The sequence below is a fragment of the Poecile atricapillus genome, chromosome 5 (genome assembly GCF_030490865.1).
Source record: "Poecile atricapillus isolate bPoeAtr1 chromosome 5, bPoeAtr1.hap1, whole genome shotgun sequence".
NCBI lineage: Eukaryota > Metazoa > Chordata > Aves > Passeriformes > Paridae > Poecile > Poecile atricapillus.
In genome coordinates, this window is record NC_081253.1 from 5,434,460 (window position 1) to 5,462,337 (window position 27,878).

Genomic DNA, 27,878 nt, shown 5'->3' on the forward strand with positions numbered 1-27,878 from the left:
GAAGTAGAAATTGATATTGTATCTGTTGTCTTAACTGATACCATCACGCTCTCCATGTTGTTTTTGCCTTCCTAAATGGATTAAAGTAGTAGCGTTAATTAAGCCACAGAATTAATTTAAGCTAAACAATGTTATCTAGTTAGGTATAAATGGTACATAATACTACATTACAAGCTATTATGATGGTGTATTTTCCCAATAAGAGTTTAAATATTAATGTGCTAAACTTGTCTGTAACTTGAATATTTATTCTAAGGCCGAAAGGCACTGAGAAATATAGCCTGTTGCAGCAAACAATAATTAAGAAAAGGTAAATCTTATAGAAGCTATTTTTAATTCTGGAATTTACCCATGAATGGAACAGTAACTGCCCATCTATTCCCCAGGAATGAACCCAGTGAGCACCTCCCAAAGATTAAACACACTATTGATTTCAGTACAGTCTGAAAATACACAGTGTCTTTAATAAACTATTTCTCATATTAAGGCAATCCTTTGCTGCAGCTAGTGACCTTCACATCACTATTACTTAGTTCATTTATACATTAAGAGACATTAAACCACAAATCAAAGGTGCTCAAGTTATCCAAGCTGCATTCAGCATCAGTCAATGTACAAGTCAGTCATCTGTGGAGTTTTCTGAAAATACAGCTTGTCTCTTTGTAAATTATTTGACAAGTAAATGGAAGTAATATGAGATTAGAAAGGAAAAGTCAAATACAAGCAGTATCGAGCTGCACACATCTGCTGGTCAGACTATTTGTGCATATATGTACATATTTCTATGTATACATATATAAACTTACACATAAAAATAACAAAAATATGCACATCTAAAATCCAGATAGACATTTCAGTATAAATGGGTCTATACATACATGGAAATATGACATGTGACACAGACATGCACACAAATTTTTATATGACTTCAATAAACATATATCACTCTTCCAGACATTACACACTTCTTTTTCTCAAATCCTTATTCTAACTAAATCTGTCTAAATGCCAGTAGGTACTTGTAGGGGTCTTGAATATAAAATAAATGTGCCACGTACTATTCACAAACAGTGCCTGGATACCTCACTATCCAAAAGTAAGGAATGGTATTTTAGATTCAAACTGGGAAGGAAAATTTGGATACATGATGCTAATATCAAGGTTAACCTGTCACATCAAATACAGTTATATCAAGATTAAGAAACACCTTTCTTCTTGTCCTGAATAATAAAATAACATCAACCTCTTTATGTGCTTTGTGATAGAGATTTCTATAAAAATGCCCTTCAGAACGGGTTCTTAAATGTATATGCTAGCATAAAATAAAGCTTTTCATATCATCTATTATCTTGCTTTGGGATAAAGCAGATTTGCTCATGTATTTAAAATGGGATGATATTCACGGACAACTTCTGCTGTATGAAAATGGGATAAGTGCCCTGAAACGCTTTCAGGCAAGAAGCCAACAATCTCCATGCGTTATACAGAAGTGGCAGAGTGATTTTTTTTTTTAAGGCACACCTGCTTTAGATGAAAGAAATTGAATTCCAACTCCATAACTGTCAAGCGCCACCGCAAATAATAGAGCCTAAGCAGAATCATTCCAGCAATATTGCTATTTTCCTGTAGGGGCGATGGAGCAGAAACCAGCCTCAGCTCGGTGATAGCACTTTACGTGCATGCTTTGGGAACAGTTCCATTCATCATTCCACTGCTTAAGCCCTTTCAAAAACATGTTCTTCATTCCTGGGTTAATAAAACCTTTGGTTAGCTAAGTCAAAAGTGTAGGGGGAAAAAAAAAGGGGGGACTGTGATTTTGCCAGAATTACATAAATCCCAAAGAAAAGACAAAAACTACAATAAATCATTTGAGCGCTTGCATGTAATATTTCTTACATGACACCGCATGCATGAGGCTGTTTCTTCTGTTATCCCATAAGCAGCTGAATCCTCATTTCTTTTTTTCAGCTCCCAATAGGATAAAGAGAACAGCAGGACAATGAAGACAATAATTTGGGCATTGGTGATCTGGCACTGAGCACGTTTTATGTTCGGGAAGATGCAGTGTGAAGAAATTGCTAGTTCTCTCCTTTTTACCCTTATATAATCACAGAGAAGAATAAAGGAAAAATATAAAATCTTTCTCATATTTCAATAAACCAACATTTATTTTCTAATCTGTCTATGGCAAGACTCAAATTTATGATCTGCGGCTGCAGTGACACCGTCAAAACTGCTCCTAACAAGATTTTACAATGGTACAGACCACTTTGTAATAAAAATTTACTGCCATGTTATTCTGCTTTCATTAAAATTTGATGGCACAGATGAATTCCCTCATTTTCTTGGATTTTTTTAATGCATGTTTCCCGCAGTCTAGACAAAAATGGATAAATAAGATCCTGATTTTACTGAGATATTTCAGTGAGTACCAGTGAAAAGACCTCAGTCATGTTTAATTAACACAAGTGTCCTTCTGCTGAGTAACTGCTAAAGCCAAATGTTTTCGTTTTCTGAGTTCTTAATGTGTCAGCATTTCTTTGGGGAGGTATCAATGCAACACCTGAGGAAACAAAGGCTTTTCCTGGGTCAGTCAACCATTGATATGCCAAGGACACACAAAGCCCCAGGTAGACAAACAGCCTAAATCCCTGGAAACATTTTAGAAAGCCATCCTTCTAATCATACAGCTGGTGAAATACTGGATAATCTAGGTGGGCTCAGAAATTTGCAGCTTAATCTACAAAATTCAGATTTACAGGAACCAACCATTGTCTCACCTTGTGTTTCATCACAAGCAGAAGCACTGCTGTGGAAAAATGGGGGAGAGGACAAGGGAGTGTGAAAAAGGGAATAAAAACAACAAGTATAATTTTAACTGGAAAAAAATAATGTTAAACTGTAACTTTGGACAACTCAGATTCAGTAAGGTAAGACCTAAACATCCTGGATATCCACCCTCTCCTTTTGTTTGTCTCAATGGGAGATTCAGGGCAAACATAGACTGAAATCTTGGATGTCTTGATTGAGGAATAGAGCAGTTTTGATATTCCCTCATTCTTCCTGAAGAAACTTAAGGGAACAGTGATACAAGCAAGGATTTTTTGATTGAACCTTCGGGACCGTAACAGTAACTAGGTGTAATATTTGATCTGACTCTTGCTGTCAGTTTATAAGAATAAAAAAGCCTGGCTGTGACATGCTTGAATACTTCAAATTAAGTCTTTTTTTTTAAAAAGCTTGGAAAAACTGTAGCTACTATAATTCACTGAAACACTCATCATTCCTTTCACCCTGCTTCTAAGAGTAGCATTTTTCCCCCACATTTAACTAACACAGCAAATTGTTTTTAAATCTATGTATTCTATTCTTCAGTAGATGATTTTCTATTCTTGATTTCTGAAGTTTCATTTTATGTTACCAACAGCTCCAGTGTAGACAATATCCCAAATGCAAAAGATTAAAAAAGCAAATTACACTCATTTCTCCTTGAGAGTTTCCTACAAAGACTTAGACAACAGACAAGACTTCAAAAATTCTTCCTATATTTTACTAATACACACTGATCTAGACCACAATCAGCAATGTTAATATGATGTGAAGCTTTTTAGAAGTTCCAGGAAGACATTAATACTAAAAGAGAACATTGGCACCCGATGTGTATCTACAAGATTAAATTTAGGGTGGCAATTACACCTTTCTTCAAGTACAGTCACAATCAATAAAAAAGATTTCTATTACTTTGCCTCCCTGCCTACCAGAGACAATGCTAATGATCAAAACTGCTTGCCAAGATTGGATTTGAAAATCTAAAACAGTTTTCCATGCCTTGCAGTCTCTACTGTATTTCTAAAAGTGACTACTTGAGACAACCTTCATCCCTGTCTGTTTTTAGACAATTCAAAAATGTTTTTGGGTTACTGAGGATTGTTCATGTGTGGTTAGAAAAGAGAAACTATTGCTAATAAATAGCAACACTCGAGCTCCAGTATCTGATACCAAACTGTGGGTAACCTACAGCTGCTTTGGCTCACAGGCCATGTCAGTGCAACTCTCTTTTCTGAAGGATGAATTTGACACTCTCCCTTTTCTCACAGTCACTTCAGCACTTAACTGATATGTTTCCCTTGATTGTTCAATATATTTTGCTAAAAACTCTCTAGATGTGACAATTATTTCACTCCCTGACTGTGGTTTAAACAAGCTATCAGATAAAAGAAAAATTTCTTTAGAATTTCATACATGTTTTACACCCTGTTGAAAGCTATCCAATTTTCTTGAAAATAAATTAAAAAAAAGGTCTTATTTTTCTAAACCTTGTCTATATCATTACTTCTGTTATATTTCCAAAAATACAGCAAGGAGCTAAAGCAGAAGCCCTAGTAACTGCATTCTACAAAAAAATAGTACCAGCTCAGCACAGTTACTTGAAGTTGCAAGTTACTTAATTCTAACTTCTAATTGTCATTATGACTACAGTATTCTTTGTTTGCTGAAGACTTATTTCAAAATCCTATTAAACCCAGAATAAATAGGGTACAATAAATCATGATCTCTTTCTATGGGAATAGCAAACAGAACCATTAGGTAGAAGGGGGTTTTTGCTTAATATCAATTTTTAAGAGCACAGTAATAGGCAGCTTTAACTCATCCATGGCTTATAATATTCATTCATGTGGATGTTTAAACATTAAGCCACTGCCTCTGTTCTTTTAGGATTTTCTTAGGGTTTGTGTTGTTTCCAGGCCAAAACTTTCCCCCTACACTTTTTCTGCCTAGAAAGCAGAATTTCTGCAAAATGTATAAAGAAGTTATTTTTTGGGGGCCTATTTTGCCACTATTAACCTCTGCCAAAAAGATGGGACAGGTTATAAGCTCCACTGAACATAGGTGTGTGTGCACAAATGTGCATCACCAGAGTATATCAGCTGAAAACCTCAGCTTAAAGTAAAAATTGTCTGGAAGAAAAAAAAAAAAATTTAAAAAAAGGGAAAAATAGACATGTTATTCATCATTCCATGAGGGAAAGTACCATTTAATTTCAATTTTTTTTTCTCTCTCATTTTATGAAGTGCCATTTAAGTTTAAAGAAGTACATGCTCTCCCTGTAGAATAGCTAAACATCTTCATTCTTTTTAAAACAGGCAGTTTTGCAGCAGAAATGTCCCAGTTTTGGGTGTCTGCAGATCTCATTCCTTGATTTTTCCACAGATAAGCACAACAGCAGAAGCCACTAATTCTGACTGAGGATCTGCCAAGTCATATACCACATCCCAAATGAGAAAGTAATACTCTGTAGTACTACATATACATAAATAAAGGAACATGGAATTATGCATAGAATTATTTTCCTTTTTAATTATTTAACTACAAAAGCTGTAGCTAATGATATGCTCTGTGGACCTTATACTACATCTTTATGCTCAATTAATTTTTTAACATTAATATCATTTGGAGAAGGAGCAGGGCTTACCAGAATATACAAAATATGCATAACAATATGTACCTCTAAAATTACTGTTTATACTTGGACAAACTAATTCATGCTCAGGGGCTCTAGATAGGAGCTGCCACATCCAAAATTAATGGCCATTATTCAGAAAAATTGTCACTGTGCTTGAGAACACAAGCTCGGGGGCAGGTTTGGAGAGGAAGAAGGTCTCTGCTTTTCAGGACACAGATATTCCTCTGTCCTCAATACTGCTGCCTATCTATTTCTGCTGAGGTTTGGGAGATTTTAGCCAGTTTCTCCCAGGAAGAGGAACACACAGATGCTCTGTGCAGCTCTTTCATGAAAGCTCCAGGCCCTGCACTCTCAGCAGAGGTGCAGGAGCTGCTCCTGCAGAGGTGAAGTCTGGCTCCAGCAGCACAGCCCGTGCCTGTCTTCTCTCCACACCCACTCCCATATCCAAGGGGATGTGTTCTGTCTCTGCTCATAAGCTAAGACACAAATTGCCTTTCTTTTCTGCCTCTGTCTGAGTCCCAGGCAATTCAGTTCCAAATTGACATCTTAGTTGACCTCTTCAAAGAATTACATCTTTCTCTCTCTTCTCTGCATCGGGCCCAGTTCTGTTATTACTTTCCAGTTTGACAGGTAACTCCACATCTTCCCAAACTCTGCAGCTAACCTGGTTTGGAGAAGCCTCTCTATTAAAACTGGAAAGTGGCTCCAAGGAAAAACCCTAGCTTGACAAACTCTCAGTCTGAACTTTTATTCTCATGATCATAATTTTGTCAAATTTCTCTCGTCCTAACTTTGCTCCTGAAATTTTATTCTTCTGTCATGACAGTGTTTTATGTGGAATCAGCCAATTTCCCAGATGATTTCTTTGCCACCTGGCTAGATTTCTTTTCCCTTTGTTTAGAAATAATTTCAATCTAGATATGCAACTTGCTGGCATTTGTACTGCATCAGGACAATGGGAAAAATTTACAATGAGTTTACCAAGAGGACACAGAGACTTTTAATCCATTTGCCTTACAGCCATGGGAAGAAAGAAACCTGCTCCTGATTTGCTCTCAAGTCCCTGCATTTTTCCTTCCTTATTTTTTTTTTCCCTGCAGCAGCTTTCAGCATGCATTACCCATGACTGATTTATTAGATTGTCAGTGCTGTTAGAGTCCATGTCAGGTGTATGACAGATTTGTCATAAGGGTGCAGCAAACCCAGATTACCCTGTTCAAAAGCTGCATGACTTCCTATACTCTGTGTCAAGCTTCTGAGAGTTAACAAAGGGTTTGTCACTAACCTGGATGTCTCAGAGAATGAAGATCCAAACCTTTTGTAATAATCAAGCCTGTTTATTTCACATTTTAACTAAGTCTGCTGGACTGAAATAGAATTTCAACGTGCACAAGATGAAGCAGCCTGTTTAATACCACAAGCCACTATCAACCTCATATGTTCATTTGCCCTTTAATACAGAAACAATTTCAAAATCTTTCTCCTGCTATTAAAACACTTTTAAAAGCTTATGCCCTTATAAACCAAGCAATCATTTTCCCCTCGACAGCTACGACCTGCCATCACTTTACCAGACCAAATTACTGAAGAAGATTAGAGGTTCATAAAGGCAAGAGGCAGAAATTTCCTTCAGGACGTAAAAGATGACCAAAGTTCTATTCACACACAAAAAGAAATTCAAATTCAAGTTCTATTTACTATTTCTTCATACAGAACAAAAGCTGGTTTTGCAGCTTCTACTTGGAAACACCTGAGAATAAAGATAAATGTCCAGACATAAGAAATGAGCTAAACAAAATAGTTTTAGACTGTAGCTGGGAAGATCATTAAGGAAAACCATCAGTTATTTAAATTATGTTCAGGACATTATAAAATAAAAAAATGTAATAAGTAGGGTGGTATCTGAACAAGATGAGCAGAAGGATTAACTATGTCATAAGGATATACAGATATTGCAAAATAATCCCAGAACACTGATTTGCCTTTCCTTAAAAATAACCAGAATAGAAGGGGATAAATGAATTCAAAATAGAAAGAGGAAAGCCAGCCCTAATCTCTCAACTTGACAAAAGTTGAAGGTAAATTATTTTTGTGTCACAAGGTCTGGGGGGAAAAAGAAACCAAACCCTGGGAAAGGTAGCAGCAGCAGTTGAAAAAAGCTGGGGGTAGATAGGATCTGAATTAGAAACTGTTACATTAAAGACTACCTGGATTAGAAAAGAAAATTAAAGAATGTTTACATAAAATAGGAGGAAAATATTCTAGGATTGCAGTTGAAACAGGAAGAATATTTACATGTGAAAAGTGTGCCTTATAAAGAAGATGGGCACTCCCTTTTTATGAGGAGTTATGTAGAAAGACAGGAGGTGATGGGTACAAATCAGTTCTGGGAGATTCTGGTTAGGGATATGAGGAAAATTTTTCACAATGAAAACAATCAGGTGCTTGAATTTGGAACCATGTTCTGAGGGAAGTGGTGGATTTCCTAATGTTGGACACTTTTAAGATTCAGCTGGACATGGTGCATCACGTTATAAGGAACACTACTCAAAAGTCATAACTCTTTCAAAGTCCGTGACTGGTTTTAGGGCACAGACCACCATGAATATAAGCTAAAACTCAGACAAATCAAAATCAAAGCAAATGTTTCCAAGACCTGGCTGCCACTGTTTAGTACACAGTTCAGCTGCAACAAACTTTAGAAAGCAAATTTTAAACGTATTTTTATAGCTTAGTTATAGCATGAACCTAAATGCACTTGTACACTCATCCCAGTTAATTAGCAATCTGCAAACTGATAAATATTCCATAGACAGGGGAAAAATTGTCCCTGTGCTTAAAAAGAAAAGTTTTGTGCCAGCAGCCCAACACCACAAAGTGCTTCCAATGTTTGTGTGGTGTTTTGTGCCCATGAAAAGAACTCTTAGTCTGCAAATTTAATACTGTACTGACAGTACAGTGCTGCAATCTGTTACTGCCTGAGTGCTGGAGAGTGCTTTGCCTGGATGCTCTAGGCTAAGTCCTGTCCTTGGGTGCAAGGGCGCAGCAAAATGCATCTGTGTACTTGAGAGCTAAATTTAGACGAAGGAGAAAAGGCCACATGAGATAGAGTTTCATTTTGGATCATTTCATGCTTGGATTTGTAGTCAGTAGCTTTAAATTTTCCTGGTTAAGAGAGGGCACCTGAAATACATTTGGTTTTATCCAAGTTAGGGGTGCTCACAGATCTGCAGTACCCTGCTGAAGTAGCTCTTACATGATCAAAGTTTGTACAAAATTAATAGCAGAACTGAGTGGGGGGAGGACTTAAAACAGCAGCAAAACAAATTAGGCAGAGCTTTAGAAAGTTTTCTGGTTAATTTTGAGGTTGAGCTCACAGCCCTTATAGAAACAAAGCTCCCTGTAACTCCTCCACAAGCTTTCCAACACCACTTTACCTCTGCTGGGTTCTTGCCCCAGAATTCTCTCTTTGTCCCTCAGCCAAGGTGGGCCATGTCAAGCAAATATTCAATGTGCATACTGTCCATAAAGAACTCAAAACCCACAGACCTGAAATCTGGAGAAAAGATCTTGTAACTAAGTTCTAGGCTGTAACAGCAAAAACAAAAGCCTGAAATTATTTGCAAATTAGAAAGACGTCTAGTAGACACTGGGATTTCAAACCATTCCTCAGAGTATCTTTATTGAAAAGAGTATTGTCATTGTTTAATATGCCATAAAAACTAATCAGAGATTACTTTACATTAACAAAATTACAGCAAGAGTTACCGAAGACAAAAGCTAAAACATTATTAAATAATACACTTCCATTAAAAATTATAAAATTATCATTTACTTCTCTTTGATAGAAGTAACTACTAGGGAACACAAATCCAAGTGGACATTTATTGAGCACAATGCACTTAGTTTTTAATTAGTAGTTTATAGGTAAAATAATGTATAACTCAAGAAGACAGAATCAGACCAAGTTTGGTTGTTAGATTTTTGAAAATGTAATTTAATAGTCTTGTGTCTCATCATTATTTTATAAAATTACCACCAAGACAATGAAAATATTTACATTTTATCTTTCCAATCAGGCAAACGATTTCTAGTGAAGAAAATATGCCTGCTCATAGCACCAAATCTTTAAATGGACTTGGATCAAAATACATAATGAAAAGGGGGAGAAAATTGTATAATCCATCTTCAAAATGAGGAAAAATAAGTAATTTTTTTCAGCTAATCTGAGATCTCAAAATGTAAAGCCTCATACATGAGTAAAATGACTCATTTCCTATTTTTGTATTTATATTATCACTAAATTCACTTCAATTGTTATGTCCTTGCTTTATAAACTGTTCATATTAGCAGAAAAAAGCTAGAAGTCAAGTTTTGAGCTGAAGAAGAGATTAACAGTTAAAATCAGAGTTTACCAGTACTTTATAATGAAGAGAGGAATTATATCTGAAATATCTTTTAGGTTGTCACCAGACACAGGGCACAGCCAGTGGAACCTCACTGGTGAAATGTTCCCACGAAGGTGCTGTGAACCACCAGTAGCTCCTCAGATCTGCTCAGTCCTCTCCCCACTGCAAATGCAACTGGACCAGGCTTCCTCAGCTGACTTAAGAATTCTGAGACAATTCTGAGGCAAAAGGCAAACACAGCTTTCCACAGAAAACAATTTGTTTGACATGAATTTTTCTTAATAAATTCATTTTGACTATTATTCATGTTGTTGTTAGTGTGCCCTCTGTACATATAGAGACAAAAACCTCACCATCAACCTGCTCCTCTTTTTTCTCTTCCTTTAAGTAGCTCTCATTGTAACTCAAAGCCCTAGAGACAGAAGATATTCCTTACTCCTTATCTTTGGTTTCAAAATAGAAGTATGATGGATATTCTGACAGAAATGAGAATAGACATTAGGCCATAATAATCCTGTGTTCTCAAATAACTTAAGGCACTACTTCAGCTTCACTCATTCAGCAACACAAAATATTATTTATTGGCTGTTAAAGAAAAATATGGTAGATCTTGATGGCAAATTCATCCTGTTTCTAAACATATGTTATCAGTGCTCAGAAGGGAGCTGTAAGCATAGATTTTAAAATAGTCCTGCAAAGACATTAACACTGAAAAATTGAAGGCCAAACTGATGGAATTCAGTTTGATCCCACGTTGACAGTCAGAGAGTCATAGAATCACAGTGTCACAGAACGTTTGGGTTAGGGGGACCTTAAAACTCATCCTGTTCCAAGCCCCCTGCCCTGGGCAGGGACAACTTCCACTGTCCCAGGTTGCTCCAAGCCCCGTCCAACCTTGGGCACTTCCAGGGATGGGGCAGCCACAGCTTCTCTGGGCACCCTGTGCCAGGGCCTCAGCACCCTCAGCAGAGAATATCTTCATAATGTCTAATCCAAACCCACCTTGTTTCCATTTAAAGCCATTCTCCCTTGTCCCTAGGGCTGCTCTCAATCCCTCCTCCTCCTCCCAGCCATTCTTTGTGCTTGGGATTGCCCTGGCAGAGGAGCAGGACCTTGCACTTGGCCTGGTTGAAATTCATGATGCTCACAGTGGCCCCCTCTGGAGCCTGTCAAGGTCCCTCTGGATGGCATCCCTCCCTTCCTGCGGGCTGACCACAGCACACAGCTCAGTGCTGTGAGCACCCTTGTCTGGAATTCCTGTGGCACATTTCCCATATTTACAGCAAAATGCATAAAACACAGGTGGAAGCACAGAAAAGTGCTGGGCAAAGGCAGAGCTCGCTCCACACATCCTCTGCCACTGCACACACACACAGCACAGGCTGGAGACGTGTGGGACAACACACAGCCTGAAACTGGAGCATTTTTAATCCTCCAGACACTGAAATAGAGGTCAAATATCATTTACAGCGTTTAAAATTTTATTTTTAGGAAGACTGATGACATTACATCTCATTGGATATTTATGAAGAGACAGTAGTCTCATTTTCATGGGTAGCAAACACTGTGGACAGCAACATTCACACAAAACCCAGCTGTTGATGATCTGCATTGGGAATTTTTTGCTATCTTGCACATATTACCCACAACACTGACATTCTTACAACTGCCAAGCCTTATTTTGAGCAAAACAGCCTGTTTGGCTGGTGATTTCATACAGCAGAAGGCATTCTGAGAAAAGAGAAAGAGGCAGGGAGCATTCACTAGCACAGGTTCATTAAGTCATTGCAGCACAACTTAATTTGGCCGTGGGACGTTATTTTCCATGGAAACTCTGGTTTGTGCTAACACAGTTCTACAGGAGGCCTAATCAGAGAAGTCTGATGTATTTAGTGGGAGCAGAGGGAGAAGGGCCTCGGCTGCCAGGACCATGGCTTGTGGGAATAGAAATGTCTTTAGGTTTTTCTCCAGCTCCCCAAAATGCTGGAATCCCTCAAGGTCCTGGAACGCAGTTGCAGGAGCTACAAGGGCAAACTGTGCCTGGCAAAGGTTGAGACATGGGATGGCTGTAACATCATGCAGGAGCACTGCTGCATGGCAGGAATAACCTCACAAAGAGTAATTTTGTGTCTGCAAAGCCACTTTGGATGCTAAGGAAGAGCCCCACATGCAGCAGGTCCCATAAACCCTTTATTCCCCATCTCAGGCACCCACACCACGGGACTGCCAGATAATGTCCCTGCTCCTGCAATGGCACCAGGAGAATCAGGATTGCAAGTGCAACAGACTCTACCAATATCTTCTCTAACCATGCTCAAAGGCTGCTTTTCTCCTAAAACCAGACCATTTATCTTTTAAAACTTCTGTGTCGGGCTGTCGTTGTCAGATAATGCCAGACAGATATTTATCCTGTAAACCTTGACAGAACCCTCATAAATGGAGTGATATGGGCTTTAATTGCAAGGACACACTTTTCTGTAGGATCCTGCTCCATCCAGTGCACTGTATGGACATAGGAAGGGGTCAGACCCAGATTGCACACAGTGCCACAAATCTGGCATTTTTTACCTCTCAGCACAGAGCAGATTTCCTTCACTTCACTCAGACACCTTCCCTGATTAAACACTGATAACTAAAAGAAACTGGCACTAACTCTATCAGCAGGATGAGAAAAGATTGTGGAAATAACCTCCACTGGAGATCCTGGGGGATGAGAGTGAAATGTAGATAAAGCAAATAAGGAAGAGGTGAGGAACATTACAAACTTCAGTGCCTTCAGGCTTCACTTAGAAATATACAAATAAAATACAGAGTTATGATAATCAGGCTGGAATAATAAAGTGTTATCTACTAATCTTTTGAATATTAAGTGCAGCTATCAGCTCCACACTAAGCAGGACTTGTTACCTTTTAACATCCCCTAGAGACTTTCAGCTGTCTTGACTGCTTGCTGTCCCATTAAATCACAAGTACAGTTTTCCAATTAGCTGGGATATTTGATAGAAGTTTTTCCCCTTAAAATAAAGTCAATTTTACAAGCAAGAAAAGCTTTAAGAGGTGGCCTTTTACCAGTTTAGTACATAACTTTCATTAACTGAACTTCATCTACTATGTGAAAAAAGCCAGTTAAACATAGATAGATAAAAAACTTATAAAATTTGAGTTCTAGAGTTATGCTGGTTAAAATATAATTGTTTCCTAATAGTTGGACAACCTTATTATTTTAAAAATAAAAGATTATGTTGAAGGTAAATACCATTGTCATTGTTACCATGGTAAGACAGCATTCAGTATTCATCTCACAGGATATGCATGTCACAATAATGAATATAATGTTCAATTTGCTGATTATATTCACATTAAAATACCTCCTTTTATTTCTAAATAATTTGTTATAGGTTGAACACTCAACTCTGTTATTTTTTTCATTTATAAATGCAAAGTTGATCTGTAACAAATTACTTCTTTTAAGTTTAGAAGGAAAAAAATAAGGAGAAATTTTTAAATAGAAGATATTTCAGGTGGTAGCTTACAAAAAAGTATTATTATTATTTATTTTTCCTTCTCTTAATTCCATGTTTCATATCGATGAAAAACACTTTTAATTCTATTTTAGATGACATTTACATAGATAATGAATTCCCACATCCTTTAACTTCTCTAAGTGCTACACTTGCTTTCTACCTGAGCTGAAGAAAGGAGGTATCAATAAACCTTGAGTTCACTGTAGCTTAGTGTGGTTTTATGCTAATATAACCTATTAACTGGAAGAGAAGATTCCACTGACGTATAAAATTCACTAATCCTACAGAACTTTTTCACCTAAAAGTTGGCATCTAGCATCAATGCTAAAATAAAACAGTATAATTCAGCAACAGTCTGAACTGACAAAAAATACATGTAATAAAGCTTACTCTTATCCCAAAGTATTAGAGAATTTTAACCTCTAAGGCAGAAAAAAGCTATAGGTTTATTTCTCCAACATTTCTCATCTTTGTGAACATTGGTTTAGCTCCACTGGTTTGGAGCAAATTGAAGTCTGCAACTTCACAAAGCTCCAATAAAATGCATAATGTTCAATTTCATCCTTTCTGAAGCTCTATGTCCATTACCATAATGGACTTAAATATCTATCACTCAATTCTCAAACTGTGTGTTGAACACACAGAACAGACACACATTAAACACAGGTACAGGCTTATGACAAACAATTCAGGCAAAAATGTGCTAAAAGCATTCAGAAATCTGTTTGCATTTCCATTATTAACATACATCACAGCTATAAGGTTCTTTCCCACTTAGGCCTAGATTTTAATATAAATGTTCTGATTTTGGATAAATAAGTAAACAAATGTAACTAAACTTTAGTAAGGTTGGTTTATTTTATTATGAACCTTAAGGCTCTTACAGACAGACCATGAAAATACACTATAGTTACTGCACTATAAAAAAATCTAGGCTATGACATATTCTCCAACCATTCTGGGAAAAGCAGTAACAATTATAAACAAGGCCCTTGAGGTTATAAACAGATTTTCCATAAACTATCATCTCTTCCCAGCTATTACACTAATTTCCTTCTTACTGCCATCACTAGTTTTACCAATAATATCTTTTCAGCCTACTTATGCAATAGCTAAGTAATACTGCATGTAGCTGAAAATTTATTCATTTTAGAGAGATCAGACTCAAGGCTGGGCAGAAGGAACATATTGGAAATTACTCTTGAAGTAGATGTATTCTTCTACTTGTTGTTCTAGAAGAGAATTTTATTCATTAGTAACCTTCTGACAATATCTTGTTTGTACCAAGGGTCAGAAACTGATCGGTTTGTTGACATTCAACTTATTCTCCTCCAGGGCTTTTTGCTGTTTTAAGATTATCATCCATTCTCCCATTTCCAAATATTTATGGCTAGGTTTTGTTTACCACAGGAGGGAGCAGAATACATTGTGGGATTGAGTTAGCAGTTTATAGTTTTTGGAAGATCCTGACAGACATAAATGAGTCAGAAAGACTCTGTTAAATCTCTGTGGGATTGTGTTTAGGACTAGGAGGAGAGAAAATACCAATTTTAATCCCAAATCTGCCAAAAATTTACCAAACACCTTCAGCAATAGCATGAAAATGTTCTATACTTCAGTAACTTCCATTATTAAAATGTATAAAGAACTCCTCTGGTTTTGAAAATTTTCCCTTTAAAAGGATCATGGAAAGGATTACTGGGGGAAAATTCCCTAATGGCCCACCAATCCTCTAGACCATTACCTGCTGCTTCCAGGAGTACCACACACATGTGAGGATCAGCAGGGAACACGTCTGCTTCCCTGTGTTCTTCAATTTCCTTCTACCCTCTTCACCATCCCAGTATTTGGATCCTCTGTGTCTCAGTGATGCATCAGCCTCACCAATGAAACCCCTGTGAGTCCCTGTGCCCTTAGAGCACATAAGTAGCACGGTCTTGAATTTGAACTCAATTTGAGTTATGCCATGAGTAGAAATCCATTCTTGGCGTATGATAATCTGCTCTGGCAACAGTTCCCCTCCCTGTTATTTTTGATGGTTGTCCAGCAAAACAAATAACATCTGTAGCCTGGAATTATTTTTTTGAGATTATCCAAATTCTTGTTTATCAATATGTGAGCTGCCATGAGGTAATTGGCACAAAGATGCCCTGGCATGAATATAATGTGTGCAAGAACCCAGGAAAGGAGAGGTCCTTCCTTATTACTTCATCCCCTTGGCCATCATTTGCAGTGGAAAAGAAGGAGGAGGTGTACAACCAAACCAGAGGTATGAGAAGGGAAGAGGCTGAGAAAGGAGATAGGTAGGACAAATTGTTTCTGGTGATGAAAGGATGGAAAGGAAAGAAGAGAAAAAAACTGAAAAGAAGCAGTTACAAAGATCACCCTAGGGACAGGTAATTATTTCTACTTAATTGCAGTTTCTGTCCTCTGATAAGCTGAGTTTTTCAGTGAGCTTCCTCAAAATCTCACATCCAATCTATAAATATCAAATTAGCACATCATTACCCATGCTTTTTTGGTGGGATTTTAGGTCCATAGAATGAAAATGCAGGTCTGATTGAGACAAAATTCACGCTGAATTTGACTCATTTCAAACAACTGGCACCCATCTGAGATGAGTCCTGAGTTTCTGAAAACTCAGCTGGGCTTTGAGCCTTGCTGCAGTTTTCTCTGGGCTGATGAGAATTGTGGTGACTATTTCCAAAGCATGTGCCAAGCCTCAGAGGAGACTCAGCTTCAAGGGAGAAAGAAGGAAATTTAATTAAAAGCAAACTAAAATCACTGCACTGAATCCTTTGGAGAGTTTCACCTAGCTCTCCATTTTTAAATACTGCTGTAGCAGGACACACTGCAAGCAAAGGAACTATAAAACTCTTTGGAAATTCTTGTATGGAGTTCTGGCATAACATTTCACAGCCAATAACAGGCAAAATGCATCACATAACACTATCAGGCTGTTAAGCAATATCATGTTCAAAAAGACATTAAATTCAGTATGGCTAAATTATCAGGGAGGATTCTGAAAGAAAAGGATTTAACCAGGCTTCATAAAGGTCAAAAAAAACCAGGGAGGAAAGTTAAAAGGAGGCAATTTTCTTCCTGCTGTTTTTATAGATTCTGTAAAAAAAATGGATAAGACAGGCTGTCACCTACCACAAATAACCAGTCTGTTTTGTGTAACCATTCTCCAATTTCTATTTCAGACTTTTGCCCAGGATGGTGCAAGGAATGCCACCAGAAAACACTGGTCTAAAGCCTGAAGTTAAAACCTGGTTAACCAGTGGAAGAGGCCTTTCTGTTCTCCAAGCCAGTGCCCAGCCATATATTCCATTGTGCATGGAGCCTTAGAAACTCCTGCTCCTGGGAAGGTGAGTGGTGAGGGAGTAGGATTGATGATTCCTTGGCCTCAAAGAACTGCAGCTTCCCTGTCATGGGGTCCTGCCTCAGCCTGCTATTGATTTCTGTGCTTCCTGATCAGTCAGAGCAGCAGTTAAGTCATTATAAACATGTTTTTCATTCAACTGGGACAGATGTTCCTCCACTGCAGTGTGCAGTTGTAAACTCTGTTTAATACATTAAGCTTCCGAGCTAAATTGCATTGGTAATTTTATCCCCTTTCCTTCCTGACCTTCATAGGTTTAAAAATCAGGTACTTAACCTTGCATTAATGGCAGGGGTTTTATTGCACAAGATTACACATTTAAAGCCATTATTATAACCTCTGCTCCCAGGTATAAAAGGCTGAGAGACATCCAAATACATGCCAGGAAAATGACTGGAAAGGAAGAATAGGAAACCTTTCTGACACCATCATTTTCTTCCTTTTTAACACTGCTATGAAAAATGGGTCCCCCAGTTACTACACAGAAAGTTCTCAACCATAACAAAGTTATATGAATATTTCTAATATTTTAAAGACTGACCTGTGCAACGTTAATTGAGGGATTGTAATTTAGGAGTTAGGCCTTGTTTTCACATGGAAAACATTTGCATTTGCCAATTACACATAAAATTCTAGTAAGAGCAAAATTAGTGTCATCCTAACATGATTTTTTTGACCCTATTAAAGAAGAACCTAATCATAAAACTTCATTTTCCAAACATTATCTTTACCTGTCCACAAGTTCACAAAAAATCCTCTCACTCAAGCTTTTTGTGCTATTTAAAATCCAAGGTGTTGGAGGTGTAGGATGCAGCTTGCAAACTCCTCCCAGGCTGAATTTCTCATGTGTGCAGTGAAAACCCCCTCATGCTCAGTCTGTCATCTCATGCCTCCTTCCCCTAGCGTTGGACTTTGCCTTTTTACAAGGGCTTAGAGTGTCAGGACAAGGGGAAATGGCTTCAAACTGGCAGAGGGCAGGGGGAGATTGGATTTCAGGAAGAAATTGTTCCCTGTGAGGATGGTGAGGCCCTGGCACAGGTTGCCTAGAGAATCTGTGGGTGTCCCATCCCTGGAAGTGTCCAAAGCCAGGCTGGATGGGGGGGCTAGTGAAATGTACCCCTGCCCAGAGAAGATGAGCTGGAATGAGAGGGTCTGTAAGGTTTCTTCCAGCACAAACCAGTCCATGATTCCATGATTAAACCTGTGGAGATGCTGCTGGCCCACCCTTGCCGTGCTGCTGCAGAGGTGCAGTGTGTGGGCCAGGTCTGACAGCCAGCCAGACACCCCCAGGAATTAGATCTATTTCTACATAAACAGTTGTTTGGGGGTTTTATCTCAAATAAATATTTTGGTTGCAGAATTTCAATTTCCAGGTCTTTGGAGCAAAGCAGACAGATTCTAATTGGAAAGGCCAAGTGCCCAGAAATGTTACCCACAGCATCGGCAATTTTGCATTCAGGTGGAACAATCCAGTAGTTACCAGACCTTATCAATACACAATAAAAAGTGGCAGCTCTTGTTCATGCTATCCCTGGGAATGCCAGATGGCTTTTTCTGGCTCATGACCCAGATGGATTGCTGGTTATGTTGTTAGTTTACTTCAAATATCTATTTGCTTTAATTGCCACAGTGCTATGTTTTCTAATGATGTTTCTTGAAGAGGCAACAATTTATTTGTTTCACCAGCCATTTCTCTCATAAAATGTGATACTAAATATAAACTGAGATAATATTGGCAGGATGGAAGTTAGTTGTTCTTGGTTTGGTTTTTTTTAAAGAATAAAACCAACAAACTTGGAAAAACAAAAACTTTAAATTTCATTGTATCCATAGGTCTTTATGGTTCACCTTAGATTTACTAGTATCCTGTGGAGACCTTTATATGCAGTAAAATGTCTGCCCCAGGTAAAATTGCCAGCACTTTAGAACAAAGGTTTTGTAAGTGGTGGTTTATAATGCGTGTGGGATTTGAAAAGTACATTTTTTCTTGTCTTGAAGATAAGTCTTATTAAGATGGCATACCACCTTGGAGGCAATAATGGGTTTTTTTCATACCACAAGTTTGCAATAATACTGTTTCTTGTAAGAAAGGCAAAGAGTGTTTTTCTTATCCTAGATGAGGTTGATGCTTTCTGACCTGATATTGTTACAGTAAGATACAGATTGAAAGGAACTCTTGAACTTCTAAGCACAGAAATCACTACTGCCAATATAAATCACCAATATTCAATCTATGGCTGGACTGAAATCTTCAATTTTTCACCCCGTGTTTCCTTCACATCCTCACGAGTAAAGCTATTTGGGGTATACAGCTCAATTTTGAAATAAAATTAATTCCAGATATGATAGAAGTCTACTATGTCAGCAAACCTGATCAGGATTTTTAGTACAGTTCTAGTTATACTTCTAAGTTGATATATTTTCTAAATGCTTTCAGGAATCACCTTGCACCTCTGAACCTCACCAGGCCCCAGCTGTGCCATCACCAAACTGGGCTCCAAACTGTGTTTTACAGGCATCAGTCAGGCTTGGGAAGCACATGCCCTGTCACTCTGTTAGCCTGTACTTTGTTCACTTGACTTGCCAAAGAGAGTTACAGCATTTGAAAGCTGCAGGTTGTTCTGAAATGTTCTATTATATGATGCTGGGTATTAAGGTAAATCTTGCTGAATGAGTGCAAAGGCAGGTGAATCACTTTAAACAGTATAATAGGCAGCACACTTCAATTATTCTGCTGTCTCACCTGTATTGTTTCAAACAAACCAGATTTAACAGAACATTGCCTTTATAGTAGCATCAATTTGTCAACTAAACTAGAATAAATATAAAACAAATCTTGCGATAGACCTGCATTTTTAATCTGGTTAAAACAATATAGAAAACAATTACCAACACAAAATGTCTCATAAGTGGCTTCTGAGGGCATGGTGGGATCAGATGGTTCTTCAGTGCCCAGCTGAGGTCCTTCTTCATAAGGACATCCCAGTCAGCTGCCAGCTTTCCATGGGATACCTCAAACCTCTGTGAGACTACACTGGAGCTGGGTTACAGCATGTGCAGTCCTTAACCACAACCTACTTCTCAATTCCACTCAGAAACTCTCCTCACACAAAACTGATCCATTGGATTGTTCCCTCTCTCCCTGCTCAGCCTGTTTCTCTGAACTTCCTCCTTCAGCAACAACCAGATCCTCTGGCCATTGCAAAAATCCCAGGAAAATGCAGGCTGGAGCTCCCCCTGCTAGAAGCAGGGCCAGATTCCCAGGGAGCTCAGTGTGCCAAAGATGCATCCACTGGAGGTTAGAAAATCTCCACAGCCCCTGTGGGCTCCTGTGCTGGTGTTTAACCCTGCTCACTGTGCCATTTTTATTTCTGTATGTCCAACCTGAACGTCCCTTTCTCTTCCCCAGGCTGAGCCAAGCCAGCATCCCAGTCTCTCCTCACAGCTGAGGAGGTGCTCCCACCCACCTCAGCAGTCCTCCACAGAAAATCCTCTTTTTGTGTGCATTTCCTGAAATGAGACACAGCTTTGTGGTTTCTGCTGCCCCAGTGCCACCACCAGGAGGGGGATCCCCACCCCCAGGTGCTGAACCTCAGGCTGGCACTGGGAGTTTTCCACTGGCCAGTCTTTCCAGTCTGTTCAGATCCCTCTAGGAGATTTGCTCCATGCTTTCCTCAGGCATGGAGTGAGACTGACACCCCTCTAATTCCCTAAGTCCCCGTCCTTGCATTTTTTAATTATTTCAGATGCAGAAAGTGGCATTAAAATCTGATATTTCTCTCAATCTTATCCTATTATTCTGAAATTTCCTTCTCACGTTTCTTTCCAGTAAGCCCTATTGCGTTAGAGCTTAAGGGAAAGTTTAATAAGCAAAAAGACAACAACTTTACTGCATATTATTTCATTAGTTCCAGAACCAACCTCACTAACTCCTCTGCCCCTTCTATTTACATTCTGTATTTGCAGGCAACTACTGTGTCCTTCGCTTTAGTAGTTGTTAAGCCATGCCATGCATATTTAACTCTTAATCATTTCTCATTAGTTCATCTTTCCTGTTCCTGACTCACTTTTGTGAATATTAATTAGCTTGTTAAGAGCTTTGTGCCTCTGTTGGCCTCGGTCCTGCCTTTATGGAAACTGAGGGAAGATTCCAATCCAAAGGACCAGGCAGCTCCTAATCCAACCGTGACATCTCTGGATAGGAAGAAGAATAATATCTTCCTTTCTTGTCTTTGCTCGGGGCATTTCTGTCACTTTTCCAGGCCCCAACTGCTATTGACTCCCCAAAGATTTCCAGCTGTGGAAGGCTCACTTTTATTACCGAAGAAATACAGTAACTTATTCTCTCAATAAACTAGAGATGCAAAGGAACAATTTATAGAAAGGAGAAAGAAATATTTTAGTTCAGTATTGGAACAGACAAGTTGTTATAAAACCGCTTGGTTAATGTGATAAATATTGATCAATAGAACCAAGCCATATTAAAATACGTGTTCTTTCTCATTGAGAGGTAAAGCTACCCAAAGAAATTTACACCCAAATTTTAAATAAAAATTGTTGTTGATAACATGGAATTAAGAAATAGAAGAAAAATATACAACAAACAGGAGAAACACACAAGCTCCTTCCCTTTTAAATAAAATCTCTTGATTCTGCTCTCTTTTTAAATTATTCCTTTCATAGTTTCTTTACCAGGCTTTTCTTTAATAAGGTGGAAATGTAAACACTTTTTTTGACTGGAGAAAAGATTTTAACAGCTTTCGATTTGGAAAAGCACTTGCTTTCATTCTCAGATTTTAAAAGTCAAATGAAGAAATCTATTTCTATCCAAGTTCTATTTCATTTTCCCACCAAGCAAATCAGTAAACAATATTTGATAGCTAAAAGACAGTCCATTAAGATGCTCAATTATCTATTACCGTTTAAATGTGTATGCTTTGAATACTGCTCAGTCCCTAAATCATGAGAGGAAATGTTATCTAGAACAAATAAAACCTAGGGAGGAATGCTTTCATCTTAAAAAAGTTTGTGCCAGTTATTACCGCAGGTCACCTTCAACTTCTGTATTAAAGAAAGCACTTATTTTTATGCAGAGTTCTATCTGACAGAGGGATATGTATTTTCCTTTAGGATAAAAAACAAATGGTACTGAAACTCCTGCAAGTCCCTAAGCTCATTCATTATGTTGAGAGAACTGGAATATTAGTGCAGGAAACAAAGTATCTGAAGAAGAAAATGGAGGTGGTTACGGTAGAAAAATATTATTAGTGCATCCCTCATCCTCCCAGTGCTCCCCACGCAGGAGGGGGACACGGATCCTTGAGCAGAATGCAAGGTCTGCTGCTCACTCATGGATTCAATCTTTCCTTTTCTTAAAAAAAAAATAGAAAATAGGAGAAAATATGAGAAATGCTGATCTTGTATTGCAAATAAATTAATCAGTGTGCTGACATCTTTCACGGCATTGCTACACATTTAAAACAGTGGCATGAGCCTAGGGTTTATTTAAAATTATTTGCATAATTCTGTAGGAATGGCTTTAAAAAAGAAACAGAGTGAAAGAGAAAACAGGGTGATTTGCAGGAGTTATTTTTCAAATCCAGCTGTAGGACATATTCATTGTCATTCCTTAAAAATGCATTTTCCTTTACAGAAATGGAGTAAGAAATACGTGATCTAAAATACTTGAGGCTGCCTTAGACTTCCAAAGAAGGGATCCACAACTGACCAGTTGTCCTTGGAATCATCACCACCTGCAGAGGAGACAAGGACTTCCCAAAGAGCTGAATATGCATTCTTCACTAATCCATGATCTAACTTACACAATCATGGAACCACAGAGTGGAAGGGACCTTAAAGATCATCTAGGGACACTCTGTTCTAGCAGAGACACCTTCCACTATCCCAGGTTGCTCCAAGCCCTGTCCAACCTGGCCTTGAACACTTCCAGGGATGGGGCAGCCACAGCTTCTCTGGGGAACTTGTACCAGAGCATCAGCTACTCACAGGGAAGGATTTATTCCTAAAATCCATTCTAAACCTGCCATCATCAGTTTGAACCCATCCCCCCTTGTCCTGTCACTGCAGACTCTTGTCCAAAGCCTCTCTTCTGCTCTCAGGTAGCCCCTTTAGGCACTGGAAGGTGTTCCAAGGTCTTCCCAGGCTGAGCAACCCCAACTGTCTCAGCCTGTCTCCATAGCAGAGGTGCTGCAGCCCTTGGATCACCTCCTTGGCCTTCAGCCATTGCCATCACCACATCTGGCACACCTTCCCCACGGACACACCAAATATCACTGTAAGAGCTGTGCAAGAGCCACAAAAGTCTCTTGCACAGAGAGGACATCTAGAGACATCTAAAAGGACATCTAGACATTCCACCTCTATTTCAGCACTCCTCACCTCCCAAGGAAGCAATAAAAAACACTTTGGTCTATTTGTGCCCATTTCCAAGATTTAGATGTTCCTGATAATTTGCATAAGAAACAATCTTACTATCCACAACCTGCTGTGATATCCATCATAAAAACGTTATTTTTCATAGTAAACTGATATTCAGAACACACCAATAGCTGTTCCTGGCTTAGGTGGTCTAAACCAGCAGGATGTGATGGACAAATGCAGCCCCCCTTGGGCTGTGTGGGTGAGCTGTAGCCTGGCTGTATCTGTGCTGAGTAACAAGGCACCGGTATTAACACAATGAAAACTTGCCAAAACAATTAACAGGATGTGATCTCCCTTCACCCCTCATGCCAGACCTGAACTGATTACTCCTCACAGCCGTATTTTTCAAAAATAGCTGCTTGCTGTAATCAGTCACTGCTACATCCCCCCTTGCTGAGGGGTGCAATGTGGGTAACGTGCAGGTAATAAAATGCTTGCTCTGCAAACAAGCAGACCCTGCATTCAGCACTGAATGAAGTTTCCATATTGGATTTAATTACTTTTACTTTAAAATATTATCCCTCCTTGTAGAATGAAACTTCTGTTTGTGTAAATCACCGTGTCAGGGAACATGCATCATCATCATTCAACTTTCAGTAGAATAATTGAATTTGGGGGTTTTCATCATGATCGTGCAAGAGATCCAGAAGATATTTCTCAACAACAGTGAAGTAACTCCAGGGAGTGTAGTTATCATGATTATCATCAGGCAATTACAGTCTAGCTACTGAAGGATAAGAGACCTTGAATTGCATTACTTGCATCATAACACTGACATTATGGGTTCAATTATCACATAATTTCTGCTTGTTTATCCTGTTTTACTATTTAACTTTCTAGGATGCATAAAGGGAGACAGGTAACAATAAACACACACAAAGGGCAAAGAGCACAATGAGAACCTGCATGGAAGTAATGCCTAAACATCAGGCTGATTTTTTAAAAGAAAGGAAAAAGAAAAATACAAATCTGTAGAGAGTAATATCCAAAGCTCTTTTTCTTTTTGGAAAGCTTCTGCAACATTTTCCCTGGATTTTAACTTAATAAAACACAAAGAGCTACTTGTAATCAGACAGCTAATCCCACCGTGGATCCATAAGGCCGTGATCCAGCAAAATGCTGCTCATTCTGACTCACTCCAGCAAAACACTTAACTCCTGCTTAGTTTTGAGCACTTGAGAATCCCTCTTTGACCTCAGGAAGATTTAAATCTGATTAAAACAAAGCATATCTTTCACGTGCTGTGGGATTTGGGGTTTGAGCAACAAGGAGGTTAATTTTATATTTGGCCTGGGAAGAAGAAAAAATAATAGTTCTGTAAAATCTAGTGGCAGCAATATATTCCAAAATATTCTGAGGAGGCTAAAGTTCTCTAAGAAACACGTCACTCCATGCCTGTCTTACCTTGTGCTGTCAATTAAATGCACATTTGGTAATACATAAAATGTATTGTCTATGCCTGTTTCCACTTATCTATGGAATTTTGCTTTCCAACATTTTATCTGTAATTATGCTTTACCTTACTGTGAACAGGACAAATACAGACACAATTTGAAACTGCAATATTTGCATGGTTGATTTGTCTGGATCATTGGGCCAGTAATTTTTTTTTTCCTAGGAAGATCTCAAATTAATTTTATGGTGTTCTATTCAGTTTCAGTGGAAGGTCTTACATTGAAAAAAAGGATTTTTGTGGTTGACACCAACACTGAGATAGTTCAGAGGAAATGTTGTATCATACAAATATGGTAGTATAGGCAATTTATTACATTTATAGAATCTTTAAGAAGCATTGTAAGGGTTTGGCTGTCATTGTCACTTTTTTTTCCCTAAAGATCCAAAGAAATAGCCAAAAACAACAGGGAGGGAATATGTCTTTAGGCAAAGGTATACCCAGCATAGGACACATGTGAGGATATTTACCATCACAGATTTCAATTTCATCATTTTAATTTCATCATTTTAATTGAGTCTTTTGTTACCTTGCAATGTTATGTGTCACCCAACATTTGTATATAAATATACATTAATAGAAATTGTTATTTATAACAATCATAATTGACTTTAGTACGTTCAACATCTAAAATATCATCATCTCCAGGAAATGCTTTTATGCAGTGTATGGTTAACTTCAAAGGCAAGAAGAACTGGGGTTGAAAGGGCAAAAAAAAGAAAACAATTGTGAAGTAAATCTGGAAGCAAGAACGATAGGAAAGTAATGTTATTCCTGTAATTCATGTTTAGGAAAGCCCCGTTATTCTTCATCTCTTGGTCCTTGTGGCAGCCACATGGATAGTTTATATTGCAGTTTCCTATTGCTAATCCAAATGGCACATCAGGTTCAAAGGATTTACAGAGAGGTTTTTTTTCAAAGCCAGTTAATTTGCTGTGGCCTGCACTTCATTCCTAGCGGACATCCAGCAGTGCTCCCTGGGCTGATAGGTAGCAGCGGGCTAGAGAGATGTTTACACGGCTTTTAAAACTAAAAGGCAGCCTTGCCACATTCGGTGACCTCCAAAGTGAGTAGAATTGCAAATGGCAAGGACTGAATTTAATTCAGTACCCAGCATACCACTAATGTTTTACATGCATGATCAATGAGCAGTGCTGGGATGAGAAAAGTACTGAATATTCATGTAAATGAAATTCTCTAACCCTAATTTCAAAGATAAAATACCATTTTCACTTTGACAAGACTGTTCTGGGTGTTTTCCAAGAATATTGATGCACAGAAAGCTCATTAGAACTTTTAAACTGAATGAACAACCACTGCCCTTTGTCAGGCCTGGAATTATTCAGGGTGGAATTGGTTGTGTCCACATGACTTATCAGCTGTGGTAGCACAATGAGCTATCCATGCCAAATCATCCTGAGGAGCTTCCACGTCGTGATTGTGACCTTCACACTTCCCCTGCCACCCCTGAAGCTTTGTTCCTGCTCTTTGAGGCTCTCAGATGTCCTCAGAGTTACTGGGTTTTTCTGATTCAGTCCACTGGAAACCTTTGTGGCTTGAGTTCTGCAGACACAAATGCATCAGGCACAGAGGGACAGAGCTCTAGGAACACTTCAAATCCAGACTGTATAGTCTCCAGTAGGGATCACTGCAATCAGGCAATTAGATGGACCCTGTGTGGTACCACCTATCTGAGTTATGGCAGGGAAGATGAATTTCAGTCCTCCCTCTACCTATCTTCACAGGCAATTCATCACATGCTCACTTCAGGCTGCTGGCCCTTAAGACAAGAGCTGTAGAGCAGTTGATAAAAAGAGGTGTCATAACCTGTGAAATTCCTATCATTCTCTGTCCTAAACCCAGCATGGGATCCCACTGGCCTGTGTTCAGGTTCATAAGTATTGACATATTCAACCTACTTATAACATATCCATAAATTCAAACCACATTCAACCAAAGATCAAAATTCTAAGCTTCTGCAGAGAATGCCAAAAATCTACCAGACTGAAGGGCAGTTATGTCTAGACAGAAGATCTTTCTAGATATCAAGATTTCTTGATAATCATGAACAATTCACTCAGGACAGACATTGCTTCAGTTTGACCATATCAGGAGCAAGATGTTGGACTCCACCAGGGAATAAATTACATCCCTGCTGGCACTGAGGCATATCTTGAGCTATTCCTTCCACTATTTTTTACTTCGAGCCAACCACTGTAAGAAATCTCAAATTAGTTTAATTTTCAATCTGTTTCTATACAAATTTTTATTGCTCCAAATTTACAGTAGTGATTTTTCTAGGGAATTATCTAGCTACATTCATGGGGCTTTTTCCAAACAGTTTCAATTTTCCTTTAGAAGTCTATATTTAAATTCCATTTTTATTACTATGATTCCATTGAATGCTAACAAGAGCGCTGGCAGTTGTAAGCATGTAGCATTCTAATATTACCTTGCAAGCAAAATGCCCTTTTTCTATACAGATAAAAACCCCTTTCCTATTGACACAATTCTTTTTCTCCATCACAATATCCTGCAATATTAGACGAAGTTGCAACACATGCTGTTTTCTCAGAGATCTGTTACCACGACTACATATTAATAAAAGATTTCAGGGACAGCTTTCCCTTCTTTAGAAATTCCACACTGCAAATGTAGAGGGTTAAGCTCCTAGCTGGAAGGATGGGAGCACATATATCTGGGAGCACCAATAATGCAGAAAGGAGATTTGTGAAGATATACAACAAAGACACAGGGTCTGGTGACACACATTTTGGAGAAGTAAATGGTGCTGTAATTTTACTGTGTCACCTGCTTGAGCAGATTTTTAGGGTTTTTCTTCTGGTTTCATGATGCACTTTTTCACTCTGGCTTTAATAAAGGAACATTCAGTAATTGAACTCTAGACTGGGAAAATAGGGATTTAATTTATTGGAATTCATGGTATTTTCACACATGGCAAGAAGGGCAACAATTATCTCCTGAACTTAAGATATCATTACGATAAAATTGGAACTGGTAACTACTTGTTTATTCTGAAAATTGCCTTCTGCAAACAGAAACAGCAATTTAGACCAGAAAGACAGGTGGTCAATTAATCCAAAGTATAACCAGAGAATTAGGTGAGGTTCCTCAGCAAGAATAAGCCAAACCAGACCTGGAAACATTCAGACATTTGTGAGCAGTGGCAAAAGTTTGGTTG

General features: G+C 38.4%; 1 protein-coding gene across 4 annotated transcripts in view; it reads left to right on the forward strand.

The window, feature by feature from the left end:
* LOC131579915 (von Willebrand factor D and EGF domain-containing protein-like) overlaps positions 1-5,232 on the forward strand; it is a 170,403-nt gene extending 165,171 nt beyond the window's left edge. For 3 of the 4 annotated variants that reach the window (XM_058840489.1, XM_058840491.1, XM_058840492.1), the window contains 2 exons: positions 1,969-2,258; positions 5,145-5,232. In XM_058840489.1, coding sequence (XP_058696472.1) covers positions 1,969-1,983 — 15 coding nt within the window. In that variant the 3' untranslated portion in view covers positions 1,984-2,258; positions 5,145-5,232. The remainder of the gene's footprint in view (positions 1-1,968; positions 2,259-5,144) is intronic. The other variant, XM_058840490.1, reaches the window with a different exon arrangement.
* Positions 5,233-27,878: the final 22,646 nt, after the last annotated feature.